The sequence below is a fragment of the Ochotona curzoniae genome, unplaced genomic scaffold, assembly GCF_017591425.1.
Source record: "Ochotona curzoniae isolate NIBS_2020 unplaced genomic scaffold, NIBS_Ocur_1.0 contig_1274, whole genome shotgun sequence".
NCBI classification, from domain to species: domain Eukaryota; kingdom Metazoa; phylum Chordata; class Mammalia; order Lagomorpha; family Ochotonidae; genus Ochotona; species Ochotona curzoniae.
In genome coordinates this window covers 20,342,642-20,364,670 of record NW_024465023.1, presented here as the reverse complement: position 1 = coordinate 20,364,670, position 22,029 = coordinate 20,342,642, and the positions used below count along the sequence as shown (strand labels likewise).

The 22,029-nt window shown below is 37.9% G+C and overlaps 1 protein-coding gene across 4 annotated transcripts in view; it reads right to left on the bottom strand.

The window, feature by feature from the left end:
* Positions 1-22,029, bottom strand: part of DMD (dystrophin) — a 1,921,612-nt gene that overhangs the window by 332,224 nt on the left and 1,567,359 nt on the right. For all 4 annotated transcript variants that reach the window (XM_041000021.1, XM_041000029.1, XM_041000033.1 and 1 more), the window contains 2 exons: positions 7,227-7,347; positions 6,345-6,613 (listed from right to left, as the gene is read on the bottom strand). In XM_041000021.1, the coding sequence (XP_040855955.1) occupies positions 6,345-6,613; positions 7,227-7,347 (390 nt within the window). The remainder of the gene's footprint in view (positions 1-6,344; positions 6,614-7,226; positions 7,348-22,029) is intronic.

Below are 22,029 nucleotides of genomic sequence, written 5' to 3'. Positions count from 1 at the left end.
GACACTTACATATTCTTTATCTTCAAAATTAAGTTCACTTATGAAGTTCTCTTCTTACCAATAATCATCACTTTCTTAAACTTTTTCTGCAATTCTTCCCATCCATCATCAAAACTGTAGCTTAAAGATGGGCAGGGGAGGTGAGATTTTCCACAAAGCATCACAAAAGGTATTGCTTGCACAAGAACAAAACAACTCCAAAAAAGCCAAGTTGTAATACGGAGTCTGAGTGTATTACTAGGTTTCACATGCCAGTTGTGGGGGACACTTGAACTATGTTGGATATCCTTCCCACTCTGCTGCAACTGTTGGCTACTATGTCTCAGCCGCGTGCATCCAGGCCCTAGAGGTAACTCTTTCCATTGCCTTAAGAGGTAACCTTTGCCTCAGAAGTGGGCAACCATCAGTGCTGTCCTGAATCAGAGACTAAGAGCCAACTGTATGCAGCTCCTCCTAATTCTGCCTTCAGTGTTTTCATGCTAATAGCTGGAAATCATTAATAGTATGGGTCTTTACAATGTAAAGACTGGAAATACAACAAATTAGTTTATTTTCCTTCAGATGCGTCTAAATTTGAACTGAAAACATAATTTTACTATGAAATAATCTTATTAGGAAGAAGGTTCTCCTTTCTTAAGTTCCATTTTAAGAAGAGTGATCTTACCAATTTTCACTTATTTGACAGGCAGAGTTAGAGAGAGAGAGAAGGAGACAGAGAATGAAGGCTAGTGAGAGTGGATTTTTCCATCATGTGGTTCACTTCCGAAAGGTCCACAATGGCTGGGTCTGGGCTATGCTGAAGCCAGAAGGTTTGAGATACTTGTGGATCTCTCCCACATGGGTAGAGGCCCAAAGGATGTGGGCATCTTCTACTGTTTTCTCAGGGGCATTAGCCGGGAACTAGATAAATAGGGCAGCTGGATTTCAAACCAGTGCCCACATGGGATGCCAGTGTTGCAGGTGGAGGCTAACCTTGCACTGGTCACTTTCCCATTAAAATAATAAAAGAAGGTAGTTTTGATATCATAGGCATATGTTTCCATAATACCTGGAAATCTGATTTACTAAGAACAATTATTCAGCACCACTGCAACATGCAATTAATGGAAGATTGCTTATTGTATAATCCTGGTGTCAGTGTAATCTTTACAAATTTTATTCAAAATGTTAAAACTCAGTGAGAGACAGATGAGCGAGGAAGAAAGAGATATACAACAATGATCTTTCATGTGCTGGTAGAAGTGAGAAGCTAGGAATTTGATCTGGAACTCCCTTGTAGGCAGCAGAAATCTGGCACCTGATGCCTCATAAAATGTGCATAATCAGGAAGGGAGCTGGGACTCATACCATAGGCATTCCATTTTTCATGATCATTTCATCCTCATATTGGGTGTATGATTTCATTTTTGTAGCAAATGTGGAATTTCATTAAATAAACAACTTTCACATTTTACAAATGTTTCTTGTTACTGTGTACGTATACACACATACACAAAAAATCGTGCTCCCTTATCTTGGTTCTAAATAGTAATATTCCCAGGAAAACTAAAATGCCATTAATATAACCCACAATAAAATTTTGTTTATGAAATAAACATTCCCACTCTATAATGAGATCAGATTTCTCCGAGTATAGCTTTTAAGCATATCATGGAAGGATGAACAAATGAGCTTTTAGATCCTTTAATCTGAGAATATAATACTTAAGGTTCTTTTTAGGATAGTCTTTTATTATCTAAGACTCTTGAGGGAAAGTATTTATAATTATTACCAGTCACAAACAAAGCTTCTGGAATAAATCCTCTGTAAACAGGATTGGCATATTAAAGGAACAAGTCTTGATAGGATTGTTTTCAATAGTAGGAAGGATGATATTCTTTGGAGAAATTTTTATTATCTAATTAAAAACTTCTTGACTAATATCAGATTAACTCATTAGCTGAACTTTTGATTACCCATGTTCTCCTAAGTGTCTCAAGACCATGAGAGTAGCTGTACATCTCTGATTGAATGCACTAACAATGATAACCAATTCGAGTTCCTCTTTTTATCACAACCCATCAAAGGAACACAAAGAAGTTCAAATTAAAATAAGATGAATGAAAAGAACATGCTCCTTTTTCTGACTGTCCTAAAGTAGTTTTCTATCTTTAAGCAAAGTTCACTCAGTAATTATCTTATTTATGAAAGGGAAAGCAGAAGGATATTTCTCTTATCAAATCAATGTCTTTTATACTTTAGCTGTGGAAGGTATTTTAAGCCAGTCAAAAAGAATATCACCAACTCATTTCCTCCCACCCACTGTTTTAAATTGTTTGCTTGGTTCCAATGTATACTACACTTACATAAGTTGTTTATGAAGAGCCAAATTAATAGTCTTTGCAATTGTTTTCATTGGAATTTGGAGAGCTGACAAATGAATTAGCAGAAAATGGCAATTCTACATGAATTAGCTTTTAAGTCTCCCTAAGAGGCTGATGTAGAACGTAATAAGAGACTTATTAGGAGAAGTAGGACAACTTAATTCAGATTGATTATAGACTTCGGTGAAGACAGCTGGGGTTCAAATGAAACTGAAAAAGAACTTATATGCACTTCAAAGTATGCTAAGCAGATGTCTGAAACAATTACCCCACTCTGCCTTTTCAGAAGTTTCAAAGGCAGAAAGGGAATAGCATGGGAAAGGAGAGTTCAGTTTGCTGAAGTTGAGGTAGGGGTTGCTGAAACACATACACCCAAGCACCCGCTATTTACGCTACTTTGAATAATGAAAGCACTTTGACTTCAGTGTCCTAAGTGATTTCTTCTCAGTTTTATAAACAAAGTGGGAAACAAGAATAAATAAAGCCTAACTAAGCAAGAACTGACATTACATCCAACAGATAATTTAATCCGGAACTGAAAGATGAACAGCTCTCATTTTGTTTTCTAAGCTCTGTTAAATCCAACAATGACTATTAAATATAAATACTATATTTTGGAAGTATATAACTAGACTTTACTGCAATGTACCTCTGTACAGATGCATTCCCAGATACTATGGATAAAAAGCACATGTTTTTTAAACATCACAGATGCACACTTTAAAAACCAGATAAAGCTCTAATTACTGCATATGACAGACATTAGTTCCAGAGTTCCAAAGCATTACATGTTTTTTTGCTTGTTTTTTTTATGATCAAAGGCTTACATAATTCACACAGCATTTTTTTTTTACCAAAACAAGTAAAGCCTCCACATAACAATTCATTTGTAGTTTTTGACAATGAACAAAATATTAGTTAATTTTCCTCTTCCTACCATAGGCAGTAAATCTAATTCATTATTAAGATATGATTTCTGTCTTCTGAGTTGGCAGAACTTACATAATTTGGAATCATTACTCTCATTGCCCTGCTCGTGCTGGTTCTGTCTATTCATGCATTCCCTAACTCTGAAAGAATCACAAACTTCATAAAATTCCTATATAAGCAAGGATTTAAAGTTGACTCAGAGGAATTATAAAGGCAGCAAAATTAATAAAATAAGAATAAAAAGTGAGAACTAGGGTTAAGAGGATAAAGGTAGTAAGGGAAGACAGACGTGTGTGAACGTTTTTGCAAGCTTCCTGTTGGCCAAAATGAAGACAAAATTCTCCTGTTATACATCATATTTCATGTTATCTGCCCAGAGTAAATATACTTGGCTCTTCTCAATGTCAAATTCTGAGACGGCATTCCTCTGATAACTTTCTAAAACAAAACAACAAAAACACTCAGGAACTCAGGATAGTAGGCCTGAAAAGATCCATTTACTGTTTTTCTCCTCAACTTACTATTCTATTTATTTTAAAGAGTGTTATTTGAAAGGGAGAGTAACAGAGTGAAGGAGGCAGAGACAGAGCGACAGGAATGCAGAAGAGTGTAGGGAGAGAGGGAGAGAGACGGAAAGAATCCCCATCAGCTTTCACTCCACAAATAGCTGCAATGGCTAGGGCTGGCATAGGAGCAAGACAGGAAACGTGAACTCCATCTGCTCTTCTCACATGGGTAGCAGGGACCTAACTACTTGGGCCATCTTTCATTGCTTTCCCAGGTATCATAGGAGGGAGCTGAATCAGAAGTGGAGCAGCTGTGATTAGAACTGGGTCTCACATGAGATTCAGGTGTTGTAGGTGTTGGTTAATCCACTATGCTACAACATCTGCATATATTTTTTTAATTTGAAGTGCAGGGATATGAGAGGGAGGGGGGACAGCGACAGTCAGGGAGAGGAATAGAGAGAGACTGTATATCTAGCATCAAGTTGTTTATTCTGAAATGCTCATACCACCAGGGATGGGTCATGCTGCAGCTGTGAGCCAGGAACTCCATCTAGATATTGTATGTGGGTGGCAGGGATCCAAGTACTTGGGCCATTATCTGCTGCATCCCTGGTACATGGGCTACATGGGCTGGAAGCTGGGTTTGAAGTGAGGGGCAGCCAGGACTTAAACCAGGTACTCTGATAAGACTTCACAACAATGCCTCCCCTTCTTAATATTCTAGTTATGAATAATGAACATAAGTCAGAATGGCTTAGGTGAAGCTGGTGTTTAAGTTAGTGGTCAAGATCCTACTTTGTCTGTTGGACTACCTGGGTTCAGGTCCTGGATAGCTTTCTGAGGGTGAGCACACTGGGTAGCAGCACATGGTGACCCACGTGCTTGGGTTCCTGGGACCCATGAGACACCAAACTAGTTCCTGGCTTCATCCCACCACAACAACCTTCAGAATCTTTCTGACTTCCACTTTTTAAATCTTATTTTTATTAGAAAATCAGACATACAGAGTGGAGGAGAGACAGAGAAGAAGTTCTTCATGTGCTGATTCATCACCCAAGCAGCCACAATTGCTGGAGCTGCACTGATCCAAAGCCAGGAGCCTGGAGTCTCTTCTGTGTCTCCCATGTGGGTGCAGAGTCCCAAGGCCTTGGGCTATCCTTGAGTGCTTTCCCAGGCCTCAAACAGGGAGTTGGATGGGAAGCAGGGCCACAAGGATACAAACTGGTACCCAGATGGGATCCTGGTGCATGCAAGGTGAGGACTTTAACTGCGAGGCTATGGTGCCATGCCCTGATTTCTACTTTTACTTTTGCTTCTGCTAATGGGAACACGGGGCGTCAGCAGACTTGACTACTTAGGTGCCCGCCAACCTCTTGGGAGACCCAGACAGAATTTCTTATATCACTGAGGTCATGGCCTCAAAACAGAGTTCTCCTAAGAGTGTTTGTTACAAAAGCCTGACTGGCTTCCAGCTTTTTCTGCTTTCTGGCTCACCAAGTGATTACAGCTCCACGTGTGCTCTGACAGTGCCACCCACTACTCTTGTGAGATGGCTGTAGTAATGGGGCTCATACAGTCTGGGACTCTGAACTTCCCAAATCACAATCCAAGAGAAATGTCTTTCCTTCATAAGTAGCTTCTCTTGGGTATTTTGTTACCTTGACCAACACAATCACCATTGAAGCCATTTCAAATTTTGAGCATCTAGGCAATAAAAATACAGTTGAGCTAAAGCAAAATATCTGGGCATACGATTTGAAGCCTGGATAGAGATTTAAAAAAAAATAGGAAAACAAATGTAGGAGAAGAATGAGGATACCGCAAAACTACAAAAAGCAAGGGGGCTATTGACGCTAGATGAATAAAGATGTTACACATTGCTGGTTTCAACTTGATATGCCTAAATATGTATATTCTTTCATTATAAACATACATATGCATGTGCATGTGTGTGTGTGCATGTACATATATATCATGTTTGTGCCCTGAGGGGATTTAATTTGACTGCACAGACATAAACATTTCAAATCTAGTGGCTTGTCCCATTAACAGAGGGCCAATATAAGTTAAAACTGTATTTATATACATTGCTTTCTAGGAGAAGGGTAGCAATAAAAGCTGTACTTCACAGTAGCATAACTTATCTAAGTCACATAGTTTAATTAGCAAAGAGGCCCAAACCCTGACTGATGGCACTTTCTTAAGTGCTATACATCTGTCTACTATGTTAATAATATCAACTGCATACACACACACACCCCAGATTATTTTAGTACAATCAATTTCCTAATAGCAAAATCAACTGATTTTGCACTGTAACTTTTCTGCATCTCATTAGATGGGGAAATGGTTAGATTACTGTATCATTTTTTGGGGAAAATGTCATGAAAGTAAGAATGTGCACTGTTAAGGATAGACTGATGACTGCTACTTAAAAGAGTCATATTTTTAACTTGGCGGTAAGAAAACACTGCACTCGAGTTCTGACTGGAACCTCTTTTGAGTCGCTCAAAGGGCTCTAAAGCAAAGTGGTAGACAGTACCTTGACTTTCTCGAGGTGATCTTGGAGAGAGTCAATAAGGAGATCGCCCACAGGCTGCCAGGATCCCTTGATCACCTCAGCTTGACGTAACTTGAGGTCGAGCTCATCCGTCGCCGCCTGAAGTGCCTGGAGTGTCTCAAGGGCCTCATCTATTTTTCTCTGCCAGTCAGCGGAGTGCAGGTTTAATTTCTCCCACTCAGTGTTGACCTCCTCGGCCTGCTTTCGTAGGAGCCGAGTGACATTCTGGGCTCTCTCGTCAGGAGGCAGCTCTAAATTGGCAATATGACAAGGTTTGAGACCACATTCATTTTGTGTTTAAAAAAGCATTGTCAGAAAGGTCATCCTCAAAGGAAGAAAGAGAATATGGTTTAACAAGAGGCTAATTTGCTGATTAACGGCTCTTTTATGCTTTGGCATCAATTCTGATGCACAGCTCCGGTCTGTCTTCTTAGTGAATCTGTTCTACCTTATATCAATCAGATAACCCCAGATTCATTGATGCCACCGAGGAGAAAAACGTCAGGATGCCTCCCACAAGCTCTAATTTACTTCTGTCGGGCTCTTACATGGAAAATGAGCTTATGGTCTTTGTAACAATAGAATTCCTCCTCACAGATAACCTTCTTTGTTTATTATTTTCTAAACGTTCCAATAACGGATCGCTAATCTCTTTTCATGTTTATTTATGGGCATGGAAACAGACTTATGCATGGTGCTTTATGAGTCCTTTTTCTCTTTCAACATCTCCGTTTAATTTGAATTGATTCTATTTAACCTAGAAAATATGAGCACTCTCCATACCCTGGCAGCCAGAATGGATGGGCTGCTCTGTCACCACTGATCCTTCTATCAATATATTATTATAGTTCCACATTCAATTACCTCTGGGCTCCTGGTCGAGTTTCTCTAGTCCTTGCAAAGGCTGTTCTGTCAGAAATATCCGCACGGTCTCCAGGGTACTCAGGATTACAGGTTCTTTAGTTTTCAATTCCCTCTTGAAGGTCTGTGAAATGAGATGAAAAGAAATGCTTATTTGGCTTCTGGCATTCTTCTCAGAATTAATCCAGGGTGCTCAGAACTTGTTTATGGAACTCCCAGGTCAATTTCTATCTCCTTTATTTATAAACTGATAGTCATAAATGATAAACAAGGCTATTCAGACTTTCCTGCTAACCAAGAAACCACTGTGCTTGAGGAACTATTCTGAAGATGGGGGTGGGAGGGGCTTTAAGAAGTTAGTGCCCTCCCACTAAGATAAAGAGTGCTTTATTTCTATATCCCAATTTTGGAAGGTATATGCAGACTTAAACACATCTTACAGAATGCATATCCAGAATGTATCTGGAAGCATTAAAGACTATTTGGAAAATCTTGGGCAGGGTTGAAGTATACAATGAATGCAGTTGACAAGCACCAGCTAATTTGGTCTGGTGGTGGAGTAAAAGAGTGTATTAAGAGTAAGCAAAGCTAAAATTCTCAGTATCTTTGAAAAACACTTATTATTCACTGCAGGTGCAGGCACTGTGGTATAACAGGTTAAGCCACAACGTGTTGACAAACAGCATTTGCAATCAGAATGTCAGTTTGAGTCCCAGCTGCTCTGTTTCCCATCTAACTCTCTGGTAATGTGCCTGGCAAAGAAGTAGATGAGGGCTCAAGTGCTCATGTGGGCAGCCTGGGTGGAATTCCTGGCTTTGGCCTGGGCTAACTCTGGCTGTTGCTATCATTTGGGGAATGGTCCAGTGAATTAATGATTTCTCTCTCTCACACACACAATGTCTTTTAAATAAACAATTGAAAAAAAATCATCCATTTTGCCATCTAGGAGAGTAGTAGAGATGTTCTGAGATGCTATGAAGTAGCAGTAGTGGGAACAAGTTTGCAGACAGAACAGACCTAAAATGAGTTTCTGGAGGCCAAACAGCCCAGTTCCCAAATCTATTCACCAATCCTTAATTTCCCTTGACACAAGGGATTTAATATTAAAGCAAAATGCATAGTTTTTTTTTTGTCTTCAAAAAATTTTTGGCTAAAAACAAGGGAGAAAAATGGAGAAAAATGGAAAAAAAAAGGGAGAAACCAGAAGTAGAATGAAAACAATAAGTTCATACTGGAGTACAACTGGCTAAGAGGGTTGCTGCGAGGTAACAAGAAGCTAACAGATACTCAAAATCAAAAAAGATAGTGAATTAACCCAGATGCCATAATCTCAGAAGTAAAATGCTAACGAAGTTATTTATATAGCATCAATGTTAAACAGGAAAAAAACAATAATTGACCTGTCCTAAAGCTTCATCATTTATCTTTTTTCAACTCTTTTATTTCTACCACTGTTGACTACTGAGTTTAAGCCTTGTTCTGTTACTGGGAGAAATATTAGTGGTATACTCCTTCAAATTTCAGATGCACCATTGGGCTTGCAGGATACATTTGTCAATAAAATCTCAGTAGTATTCACCATTCAAAAGATTCCTGAGTCTTATGCTTTGCAAAAATAATTTATCTTCTACTACTATTTACAATTCTGTAGAAAGAGGCAAAGTATTTGAATAAAAGTGACTTAAAAAAAGTGGAATAAAAGTGGAATATTAGGATTGAGCCTTTAGATAGGAAAGTCATTTCTTCATTGTGGGATTTGCTATGCCTTTAAAAATCACAGTAGGCAGGATTATAACTTTGCTTACATAAAACGTTGATCCTTTCTCTAATACTACACTTGAAATATTTATGTGTATGTTTGTGTGTGTGTGTGTGTGTATACATGCAATATATGTATGTGCACATAGCTGTGCCTGGTGTTTTTGAAATATATTTAAAATATTGAACTTGAAACCAAGTATTTTGATTGTATCCTCTTCTGGAGCTGATAGGAAACAATTGATACTGAGGAAAATCGAAGAACAGAGGCAAAGGACATAATATTACACGGCATGTGTGAGTATTTTAGGTAGACTAGTGTTTCTACAGCTTGAATTTCTCATTCACAATTACTAAGAGTCAACTTTTCATGCCATGGGGATGAGGTCTGCTGCCATTTATGTAGTTTTCACTCATCTAAGAGGGCCAAATGATTATATGACAGACTATATTTCTATGCTAAGCTCCAAAGTGTCAAAAAGCTTGGAGTAGTTACCTCTCTATGTATCTATTTACATTTTAGTAAATGTGATGCTCCAGCCTAGGAGATAACTCTAGGTTGTAAAACCTGAGACAAGTGTGGCTGGCTCCCAGAAAAGCTGGATGTAGGGCTCAGGCCAATCTTGTTTTCAAGGAGTTACTGGGCTCTCACCTAAGGAGTACCCAAACATTTATAAAGGAAAATTTTTTTTATCAGCTTTAGGGGTAAGTCTTTGGGCAAAGGGAAGTGATATAAACAATATTTACTATAATTATAGAACATTTAATTTGTGGGACCAGCATTATGGCACAATGGATTGATCTGACACCTACAATGTCAGCATTGCATATGGGCAACAGACCAAGTCCCTGTTGCTCCATTTATGATTCATCTTCTTTCTAATGGTCTGGGAAAGCAGAGATGGATTGTACAAGTACTTGGGTCACTGCCTCCCATGTGGGAGTCCTGGATATAGCTCCTGGCTCCTGGCTGAGCCTGGGTCTTCACAGCCATTTGGGGAGTGAACCAGCAGAAGGATGATCCCTCTGATTTCCTCTTGTGCTCTCCCCTCTCTTTTTGTGGCCATGACTCTCAAAAAATGCTAAAATACTTTACATGTGCTTTCAGGATAAAATAAAGATTAATATTTAAAACCTAAAAGTTGAATGTGCAGGTGTTCTGTATAGGGAACAGAATAAGGAGGAGTGAAGGAAGGTAATATTCCTTCCTCAAGGAAAGAGTGGCCTAAAGTTGGAAAGAAGAAATTGAGATTTGTGAGCCATTCTCTCATTCAGCTAATGCACATTGTACACTGAAGTATAAAAAGATAAGGCGGAGTGGGTCAAGGACTTGGCCCAGAAGTTGAGAGGCCCATTTTCCACAGCATAATCCATGGATCCAATACTGTCAATTCTTGACTTTATCTTCCTGATAATGCAGAAGTAATGGCAATGACTCAGGTAATTGGATATCCGTCACCCAAATGAAAGACAAGGATTGAGTTTCTAGCTCTTGGATTTAGCACAGCCCAGCCCTAGCCAATGTAAGCACTTGGAGTTATTAGTCAGCAGATCTTTCTCTCTCTTCCTTTCTCCCTTTAACTCTGTCTCTCATTCTGAAAAAGTTAACAGGCACAGAAAAGAATGGATGTTTAAAGAGACTGGAGGTATTAAGAGGTACAGAACTGTCAGAGGAAGTGAGAGCACTGAAAGGAAGAAGGTGATCAATAACATCTAATGATAAACAGGAAAGGAAGCTCAGTACTGCAAAGCAGTGGTTTCCTTGAGCAGTGAGTGGTAGAAGAAGCAGTAGGTATTTCAACTGAAAACTGTTATATAAATACATATATATATATATTCCCCCCCCCCCCGAGGAGAAGGTGATGATAGGGCAGAGAGGATAACAACATAGAAAGAAGAGATGCTGCTTTAACTGCAAGAGTGATCTGAACATGAACTGGAGAACAAATGGATGCTAACAGGAGGGTAACCAATCATCTTAGTTTGTCCAGCACAGATTTTTCTTCTTTAGGATTCAGAATTTTGAATAACAAGCTAGGACAATTCCCACAACAACAGTATAGCTGGTAACTCCGGTAAAGAAAGATAGATTAGTGACTTAGGAGAAAATGGATATAATTGTTGGAGCAAAAACCACAAACTATGAAAATAGATCTTAAAGATCTCATCAAACTTTAAAACTTCAAGACACTCTTTGATGATATGGTTCAGCTCTTAAACTGGGATACTAAATAATTCAAAGCTAGAGACCATCCATTGTCAGAAACCACCTGTTTGCCCCTCAAATAGTTGCCAAGAATTTAGCTTCATCATAGCCACATAGCTCATTTCTTAAATATAAGTCACTGACCAAAATGAATTGTCTCTCTCAAGACAAGAGACAGACAGAAATTTCTGTCATTATGGAGATGTAACACCCATCATGTTCACATTGTTCACATTGTTCCTGAAATTTAAAAAAGATGGAAAAGAGGGATAAGTGATTACCTTTTCAAAGTTTTGGAAGTTGTAGACTAAATACTGAAAAGGATAAAAACCCAAGGGGCAAAAGGGAGAAACAGTTCAAGAAAATAAAACAAGAAAATGACAATTTTTTGAAGTTATATCAGACAGCTATAATAATGGCATGTACAAATGGTTAGATGCAAGACCCTCTTCCATTTATTCAATGGCTTACACTTTGAGTCCTGCTATGGATCAGGCACTGTTCTACATAATACTCATCAATGGTGCTTGTAGCAAAGAGTTCGAGTGACAGACACTAGTGGTTTGGTCTAGTGGTTGACACCATTTAATATGTCTGTACCACTCTCCAGACTGCCTGGATTTGCACTGTAGCTCCTTATTCCAGCTTCCTGACAATATGGTCTGTGGCAGGCAGTGGTGATAGTTCAAATAATGGAGTTCCTACCTCACAACGGGGAGAGCTGGGTTGTACTTCTGGCACCTCCAGACACTGTAAGCATTCATGGAATGAGCTTGCAGATTAGAGTTCTTTGTCTTTCTATCTTGCTGTCACTCTCTTCCTCCTTCTGTTTCTCAAATACAATTTTTTTATGGGTACTGGTTTGTGTCCCTGCTGTTCTACTTCCCATTCAGCTCCTGTTTGTAGCCTGGAAAAGCAGTAGAGGATGGCCCAAAGCCTTGGGACCCTGTACCCATGTGGGAAACCCAGAAGCAGCTCCTGGCTCCTGCTTTGGATCGACTCAGCTCCAGGTGTTGCAGCCACTTGGGGAGAGAACCAGCAGATGGAAGATCTTCCTCTCGGTCTCCCCTTCTCCCTAAGTCTGACTTTCCAACACAAATAAATCTTAAAAAATTTTTTAAAATAATAAATACAGATTTTAAAAAATAGGTTTATGTAGTGAAAATGACAATATTATAATAATGAAAAGTAGTTTTCATTTACTAATAACCTAGCAAAAAGTACACATTGTAATATAACTCATTATGTTTAGGAAGATATGAAAATGGTGACATTGTAACACAGAACAAGAAAAGAATCAATAGTAAAAGCCTTGGGTGATAATAAATATCTCTCAAAGGCATACTATTTAAGTGAGATTTTAGAAAACTTACTCTCACACATAACTTTATTTGTCTGATAGAATATGGAAATTATTTTAAGCCAGACAAGATGATTCATAAATGCGTAGATACAAGTTATCAGATTACAGACCTTCTCCCCAAAACATAAAACATACATTAGTATACACATGTATTCAAATCTTAAGGCAATTGCTTTTTGATACCTTTGAAAGGAAATCTCCTCTCCATACTTTCCTTTTCACCTTTCTGAGATAGCCAGAAAATAAAGCCCAAAATCATGTTATAGAATGATTAGAAGCAATTACTAAAACCTGACAGCACTATTTTTCTGGATAGTATTCTGTCATGCAAATGAGGAAAAAACCAGGCATATTGAATTATTGCTTTTCCTACTACATCACCAAATTTACAAAATGAACTTACATGATGTATGCTACCTCAATGTTGCAGCATTGAAAACTCCTAAGGTAAATCTATTTATTTTGTATATTACATTACTTAATAAATAGTACCAATATATCACAAACACTGACTCATCGGGGAACTGCATATTGGCTAATAAGTAACCCCAAAATATTTATTTTTGAAGCTATTATATATTTCGTGAAGATATAAAGACTAGATCTTTGTCCTCAAGGAGTTTATATTTTGGTTGAATACATGTAATATGGTATGTACTTTTACACTATCACTGTTTCATCAGTGAAAGCTGAAGCAGAGATTTCAAGTAAGACCATCAATTTTTAAACCAGGTTGAAAGTAACAACAAAAACTAAAATTCCTAAATTAAAAGCTGTGTAAGTGGAAACCTCTAATGATCACAAAACAAATCAGACTAAAAATTCTTAAAAGCTTTTGAGAAGAATCAAGCCAGTGATTTTCTGCCCTTCCTGTTTCCAAAAAAGAAAAGATACACAGTATCAGAAATAGCTAGGAATGCCATTAATAGAAAATAGTTTAAGACCATCAACGGAGCAGATAACGGTGAGACTGACTGATTGATTGGGCGGTGGGGGTGGTTAGGACAAAAAGCAGGGGAAAGGAGAAAAAGACGAAGAGGAGGAGGGAGATGGGGAGGTGGCAGGAACACAACTACAGGAACCATCGCTTATGCCTCCCTGGACTGTGTCAGCAGGGAGCAGGCATCAGGAGCCAGAGCTGAGGTTCAAATCCAGGTATTCTCATGTGGAGTGTGGATATCTCAACCTGAGCCAGCCCTAACTGCTGGGTCCAACACTGTCACAGCGGGATGCCATTGACTTGAGTGATTTACCTCAGGGAGGACAGGAGCAGGAAAGGGTTCTGGACACAGATACTGACATTACGGGGAGAAAAATTACCTTGCATCCTCCCAGAGACTGGGGATGTACGATTCTGTTAACAGGGACAGATCTAAAGCCCCTGAGTTACAGAACAGAGACATCTCTCAAATTGTGCACAGTTTCCCTAGAACTGAATTGTAGCCATATTCCCACTGAAGTAGCAAAGGCCTATTTATGTGATTCAGAATGAAGTCTGATACAATAACTACTCAGGCATGACTCACATGTTTGGAAGCTAAACTTGAAGGAATCTTCCCAGGAAGCACAAGGAAGTGACATCAGCACAGTGCTGAGTGGCAGGGACCCTGGGGTTCAAGTCTGGCCTAAGCCAGAACCTGGCAGTAGTGATTTCTAGCAAGTCTGGGCTAACACTAACCATGCTCTCCTTTGTAAAATGTGGGAGTTTGTTAAAAATCTTCCCCCAAGCTCTAACTTCCCATTGCAGTATTTTGTACTCCAACATCTATAGATCATCAATTGACCATGGACCTACTATATGGTGAAAGCTTTGAGATAATCTCTGCTAAACCTCACTATTAATGATAACACTTATAGCCATAACATGGTACACAGATTATCAATAAAAATTAAATAAAATTGGGACCATTTAGCTAGAAAAGTAGAGTGCATTATATGCAGTCTAGGTTGTCATTTTCACAACAGAATTGGAGGTGGGTGATTAAAGAAAAATTAAGGCTTTTATTTGGGAAAAACAGAGAGATCCTAATCTGGGCCTATGTTCCAGGTCCAAGCTGAGAGGAACCTTTGAGTTACTGAGTAAAATTTTCTCTAGGTGTTGCTATTCCATCCTTTTTTTTTTTTTTTTACCTTAATCAAGATATTCACATTCAAACACTCATTAGTTTTACGGTTAGACCAGTTTACGATTTTTCCTTTAATATGCCACCATTAGCTAGTATATGAGAGAGCAAAAGACAGAGCAAAATTTGTAGTGATCCAACAGCTCCGCCCATTCAGCAAACAGCTACTGAAAGGCAATGGGGCAGGGACACCAAACCACTCACATGTGTAATTTGATCAGCATTGAAGAGATTCTTTTCATGCTATATTATCGTTCTAGTTTCCATATTATTTCTACTTTGTCTGTCTATATCCTGTGATTATTATATGTCAGATAAGAAAGTTGTTGAATACATTCTGTCAACACAATGACCTTCCTTCTTTAAAGAGCCACCAGATATATTGAGTTTCAAATACAAAAGACGTACTTTACCAAATGCTAATGGAGAGACAATCAATACCCCATATATTTAAAACCAAATCCTGGGATAGCACAAGAATCCAGAAATGCAGTAAATGGCAGAATAATGGGAAGATTGCCAGCAAGACCCACGGAGGTTCACGGAAGGATGAAATCTGAAAGGAGGGGCAACACAACATGAACGGGAAGGACAGAGGTTTCTTACCCTGTATATTTATTTGAGACAACTAACACTAGGGAGGCTATACAAATGGGATATTAGCTAATCAAAGAAAATCACACTCATCTTTACCATCACATATACCCTCTTAAATTTTTAAGGGCAGTGATCAGTCTGGTAAATGGCAGTACTATGTTGTTCAGATCTCTATCACTTTGCCATGACTTAAGCATTATACTCAATGAACAACAATTCCCCCCAACCTTTGGCAACCTTTCCACTACCTGCTATGGTGAGTTTGACTACACAATCTTCAAATAAGATAGAACAAAACTTCATTTTATTTTTACTCAAAAAAAGTGAGGAGATTGCAGTATCAGATCTAACCTTTGTTTCACAGTCAACAACGGGAACACTGGTATTAATTTTTACATTGGATGAAATCTATCTGAAGCAAAATTGAAAAGTGAATGGAAATAGGGCTGGCATAGTTATGTGGCAAAGCTAATCCTCAGCCGGCAGCACTGACAACCCATGTGGGTGCTGGTTTCTGTCTGACTGCTCCACTTCCCATCCATCTCCCTGCTTGTGGCCTGGGAAAGCAGTTGAGGATGGCCTAAAGCCTCAGGACCCTGCACCCATGTAAGAGATCCACAAGAAGCTCCTGGCCTTTAGATTAGCCTAGCTTTGTCAGTGGTGATCATTAGGGGAATGAACCAGTGGTTGAAAAATTCTCTTTCTTTTCTTGTCTCTCTTTAATATTTATTTTCAAGTAAAGTAAACACATTTTTTAGAAAATGAATGGAAAAGCCTAAAGACAGAAATTAACTATTGTAAAAATCCAATTGTACTCAATGAAAAAGCATTTTTAAGTATTTAAGGAGAAATGTGTTTAACACTTGGTTTACTGAGATTTACTTTCGGAAGTCTCTGAGTACAAGGGTATGGGCTCAAATAGAGTCAAGCCAACCTGCAAATCTGTGATACTGTGGAAAAGTAGTTAAGCGTCCACACAGCATTTTGAACAGTTGTTTGACTCTCAATCCTAATAGTGGGTTGCTTCCAGCAACTACTGGGGAGGTTACTTCGTATGACCAATATGGTTGTTAAGTTCTGAACCAACCTTGAAAAATCACTTGTGAAAATTCATCGTATTCTCATGGCCTTTCAAGAATTAGGCCTTAGATCATTTAGCCTAGCTCTAAATTTCAGAAATTCCTTTTGAAGTGACAGAACAAATGAGTGGATTATTAGGAAACTCTGTGACAAATTAACTTCTCAAGCATCTCAGCCAAAATTTCAGATTGTCAAGTATAAGTGTTGAATGATTTCTGAATCATACCATTTGTCTCTGTCTATCACCATGATCTAAAAATGGAACACTTGATTCATTTTATGCACACACCTTCAAACATGCTCATTTTCAAATGCTTTTCACCTCCATCACTGACACTACCATTTCTCTGTTTATTTAAGCCAGGGACATCAGAGTCATTTTTCTAACCACTTTCTCTCACACCCTACAGGGTATCTAAAATTTTCTCAATTCTACCCTTGGATTATCTAAATTGTCATCCTTAGATTAACTAAACTGTTACGCTAGCTGCTATTCCCACTCCATGTCATTAGTATTTGCTTCCTAGATGAATTCACCACCCTCCTAACTTCATGTTTTCAATTCTACTCCTCCAATGGTCAAGTCTGTACCATTGGACAGTTGACTTTAAAAACTAAAGTGAACTTTAGCTTCTATAAATCACATCACATCCCCCCTGCTGGGAGTGTCTCATTACACGTAGAATGAAATCCACTTTCAAATTACGGCCTACTTGATTTTTGTTTTATCTGGCCTTTGCCCCTCTCTACGAGTCACCCTTGCCTACCACTATTACTTCCATTTTGTCTTGTCTTGAACACACACACAAACTGCTCTTACACATGAGCTTTTAAAAAAATTGCTGCTACTTCTACACAGAATACCTTTCACCTCAGGTTTGTGCTTGGTTTACTCACTTAACACAGGTGTTTGCTCCTCATATAAGTCACTACACATCAGTCTTTTTATATCCTTGTTTTGTTTAGCTTTTGCTTACAGAAATTACTCCTATATGACATTGTTTTACATATTAGTTTACTAGTTTACTGCATACTTCCCTCACTAAATTTTTAATATTCATGGGAGCAGGCACTTGCTATGTTAAATATTACAACTAGGTCCTGGAATAGACTAAGATACTCAACATCAAGACACTGAAATAATGAACACATTTTAGGAATCTTAATTATGGTATAATTGTTTCTAAAATAAACTTTTGGGAGAAGGAAGAACATAGAAAAAGAGCAGGGATTCACATGTGATCAAATGAATAATGTGTATATCAAATTTTTTAAAAGACAAAACACATAGGGATATAAATTTATGAGTATTTGTCAAAATATCACATCATTTTGAAAAATGAGAAAGACAATTTTGATACAGAAGTCATCTTTTTAACTATTCACAGTTTATTTGGGATAGTCATTAGAGAGAGGCAGAAATCCCTCACTGACTGCATTCTTAAGTTTTGATGATATAGCTAGTTTTCAGAAGACTTCCTGAAATGCCTGGAAATGCCGTTCTAAAAATAATTCTCTTCTATTCAACATCCACAAATATGGCTACATAGGAAATCAATTATGTACAAATGTAGTATACTTTGCGGGAGATGGAGAAGAGCTCATGATTGAGCATCTGGCAGAGAAGTGAAGCTCCTTGGGCTAACTACATCCTATATTGAAGTGTCTTGGTCACAGACCAGGTTCTCTACATATTTTTTTTGCTACTGGCTATTGCTTACTCTGGCAGGCAGCAAGTGATGACCCTAGTATGTGGGTTTCTGCCACCACATGGCAAACCCCTATTGAGTTCTCAGCTCCCAGCTTTGGCCCAGTCCTGTCTCTGCCTTTATTGTCATACAGGCATAGGAGCTTCTCTCTCACTCACAGACAGACAGACAGACAGATACACATACACAATCTCTCTACCCTCTCTCTCTCTCCTCTCTTTCCTTTACCCTCTCTGCTTCCCCTCATCTCTCCCTTTCTCTCTGTCACTTTCTGACTTTCAAAAACAAATAAACAAATATTTGAAAAGAGAATATCAGAAAGACATTTACTTCCTCCAATAGAATTAAGAAGACATTTTTGGGATACACATAACTAGAAGTTACAAAGCAAGTGAACTTGCTTAGATATTCTAAGAGGACAGGCCATCAAATGCTGAGATAAATCTATCAAAATCTCATGCAATTTTTCTGAGAGGATAGGAAAGAATGCATTTTTTTCTTGACAGAGAGCCGACTTAACATTTATAAATGGCACCCAAAGACATTTTCTGTTTCTGGGTAAAGAAGGCACAGAGAACTAACTCATTAAGCTAACACAAACATACACACAACATACACGTGATGTTAGCAGGCCAGCATTGATAACAGAATTAGCTTGAACAAATGTGGGATCTACATCATGATTTCAGAACAATTTCATTGAATTGTTAAACCTCTCTTTCACTTTGTGGTGACTCCTGAGGAAATCGAACATGCATAATGTATGACCTGACAAATGTACAAGTAAACTACTTTATTCAAGCCTTTTCATTTGTCAACAAAATCCAAGGAATAATGGCTTCCTGTCCACTGTTTTAATAATGTATGTATTGATTACTTCCATCTAAATCTTAACCAGAAAAATCTTAGGAACCTTTGAAGGTAGTCTCTAGGGAAGGGATTACAGAGATATTTAAACTGAAAGATGAAAACCTAACAACAATCAATTTCATTAGTAACAAATTCAAACAAAATGTCATTGCCTACAGTATTCTTATAATGAAGACCTATCCTGCATTTGGATTTGGGGTAGGAGGAAGGGAATTAAATAAGCACATGGCTTATTGCAGCTAGCCTTAGAAATTCCCCGCTATGATCTGCTCCTTTAAAATGCTTGCTAGGTTAATTACAGAAGTAGACAAGTAATAAATATCACTTTAGTGACTGTTCAAGTAAAACAAAGGGAGTCAATTTTTAAAATATATCTGGGCCAGAATAATACACACTAATTGAAAATGAGTCAGTCTAGTGAGGCAAGTAATGAGGAATTATAAAAGCCAGGATAATGTATTCAAAAGATATAAAAATTGGTCAGTTTATATTTGCTAAGGCACATTTGAGCTTTAATTATTTATAACACTTCACTGCATATGGAGCATTATTTTATTAATTAGTCTTGAAAGCCATTCAGTTGCTGTTATTATGCTGCCCAGCTGGTCTGGGGACCATAGTTCACATCCCATGGGTGTGAAACTTCCTCTGAGGAGTGCTACTGTACCCCCCAGCTGCCTTTGTGGACTATCTTGGAATTTCACCTGCAAGAAAAGCAAAGCTCTCTATCATATCAACTGTGACTGACTATATAGCTTCATTAAAAACAAAACTGTAAGACAGCCAGATAAGATTTGTGCTCTTGCTAAGGATTTCCATGTTTTCCAAGAGCTTTGAGAAGGTGACAAGTGTCAGGAGGAAGACTGACATAATTCCATATATACTTTTGCATAGTCAGATGAAAATATCAAAAGTGCATTGTACATTAGCAAAAACAGAAATGGTAAGAAAACTGGTTTCTTGTAACATGGTGATTTTGTGGTAGACAGAGTCAAGAAGTATTGTGGAGGTAAACCAACTCAGCACTGCATTAGCAAGGGAAGCCAGGAGTGAGTTCATCCTGGGGAGGTACTGTGCCTGTGTGCTTTGTCGTTGTCTGGAAAGGAGGACATATTTAGTTTCTCCCAGTTGTTTGATTGCTTGCTTTGTAGTTTACAGAAACAAAAAAGATAAAGAAGCAAAGGATTCTAGGATTTTGAGAGTTGTTAAAAATGCTTGATGATTCAATCAAAGCTAAACTTGGAGAGAGGTAAAACTAGAGGACCAGTGTGCCCAATATGAAAAACACAGAGTTTTCAATGGGTTGGAAGTTTTGTTAAATCAAAGCAGGGTAATAAGAATTTCAGCAAGCATGCTGGCTAAGTGATGATTAGATAACTTCACCCTAAGTGTTTCCTGTAACTCCCCAAATCATCTACTTTATCATGAGATTCCTGAATAGGGATTGAAACTGATTAGCACAGACAGTTTGCCATTATTAGCACACAAGCAAAACAAAACCCAAGGATGGCGATACTTGTTGAAAGGGATCATGACGATTATTTAGAACAATTTTCTTACCCTACAGCTACAGAACAAAGTAGAAATCATAATCTAATGTTTGGAGAAACATGATTAGACTCTCAGCCTACTGTCTCCCAGTACACGCATCCAATGATTCATCTTTCGTTTCTGGAACTAAAATAAAAATACATCTTTTGTAGAAATTCTGTCTCATTTTACCATATCCTGTAATTGATTCTATTTTAAATGCTCATCCTTCTCAATGAATGTTCTTCTCTATAAATGCTAGTGTTATATGACTGTTCAAAGCTAGAACATTCAAAAAAATTTAGCACCATTACATTTTCAGATAACCTAATATTCTGAAATACATGAATTGAAATGACTAAAGGAGAAACTGGCGGTCTGTTTGCCATTTTGCTTTTTTAGCCAAGATCTTTGAACATCCCTTCTCGGCTCTCCTCCCTTTTGCAATGTGCCATATCCTCTTCACTGGACTAATATAACCCCTGGTTTTTCCTCAACTTTTCACCTTTGGCTGTGTCGCTCTGGAAATCCTTCTTCAAAAAGTGCTAAAAATATAAAAACAGTATCAGGTGATCAAGATTTTTAATTTGGTGATAATTTATGGCTTGCCTTTCATTTTTATTCATGTGTCTCTTATTCTTATTTTCAAAGGCTTATCAGTATCCACTGGAAACCAGACTGTTGGCTAGGCTCTGGGATGTTGGAAGTGAGCAGCATCAATCCTCCCATTCTGCACCCAGAGCATAAATGAGAAGACAGAAAGCAACTCAAGACAAAATGGAAACAACTAGTCACTGTCGGAGGATGTCAGTGAACAACTTGCTATTTTGAAAACAGGTAAAACAAAAACACTATCTTCCCTATCTAATATGAATGATACCCTGGTACACTCAAATTTTAGATGAATTAAACAAATTCTCATAGACATCTTACAGCTAATAAAGAAAAGTGTGATGATAGAAATTGTCAATTCTCATTATGCAACTCCTAGCCATTGATCATTAAGAATTATTAAAATTATACACACAAAAGAGCAAGTTAAGCTTTCTGCATCTCCCGAGGATGGAAGAATATACTATTTTTAATACTATTAAATAGTCGTGCTCCAAAAGGTCAAACCTGGATATGACCCAATCTGTAGAACTGTTCTGTTCAGTAGGTAGCCACTAGCCATGTCTGGCTGCTAAGCACTTGAAATAGGACAAACTGAAAAGCACTGTAAATGCATATTTTATATAGGTTGCATTTTGACATGACAATAACAATTGTATTATAGTTATCAATGTTGTAATTATTATAGGAAACGGAGTAAGAAGCATAGAGAAATTGCAATATTTTATAACTTATTCTGAATCTAGAATTACTTCAAAATAACAGGTTTCACAAAGGGATAACCTAAGTGATAATTTGCAATGGGCAGATCTTAATTTCTTCTTAAATTCTAAATAGAAACCTTCGATAAATTTATGACACATAACAGAAATGAAAATCTGAATACTAACTGCATATGTAATATGTAATATGTAATATGATGAACTTTCTGATATTTGTATGTATTACAGTAACACTG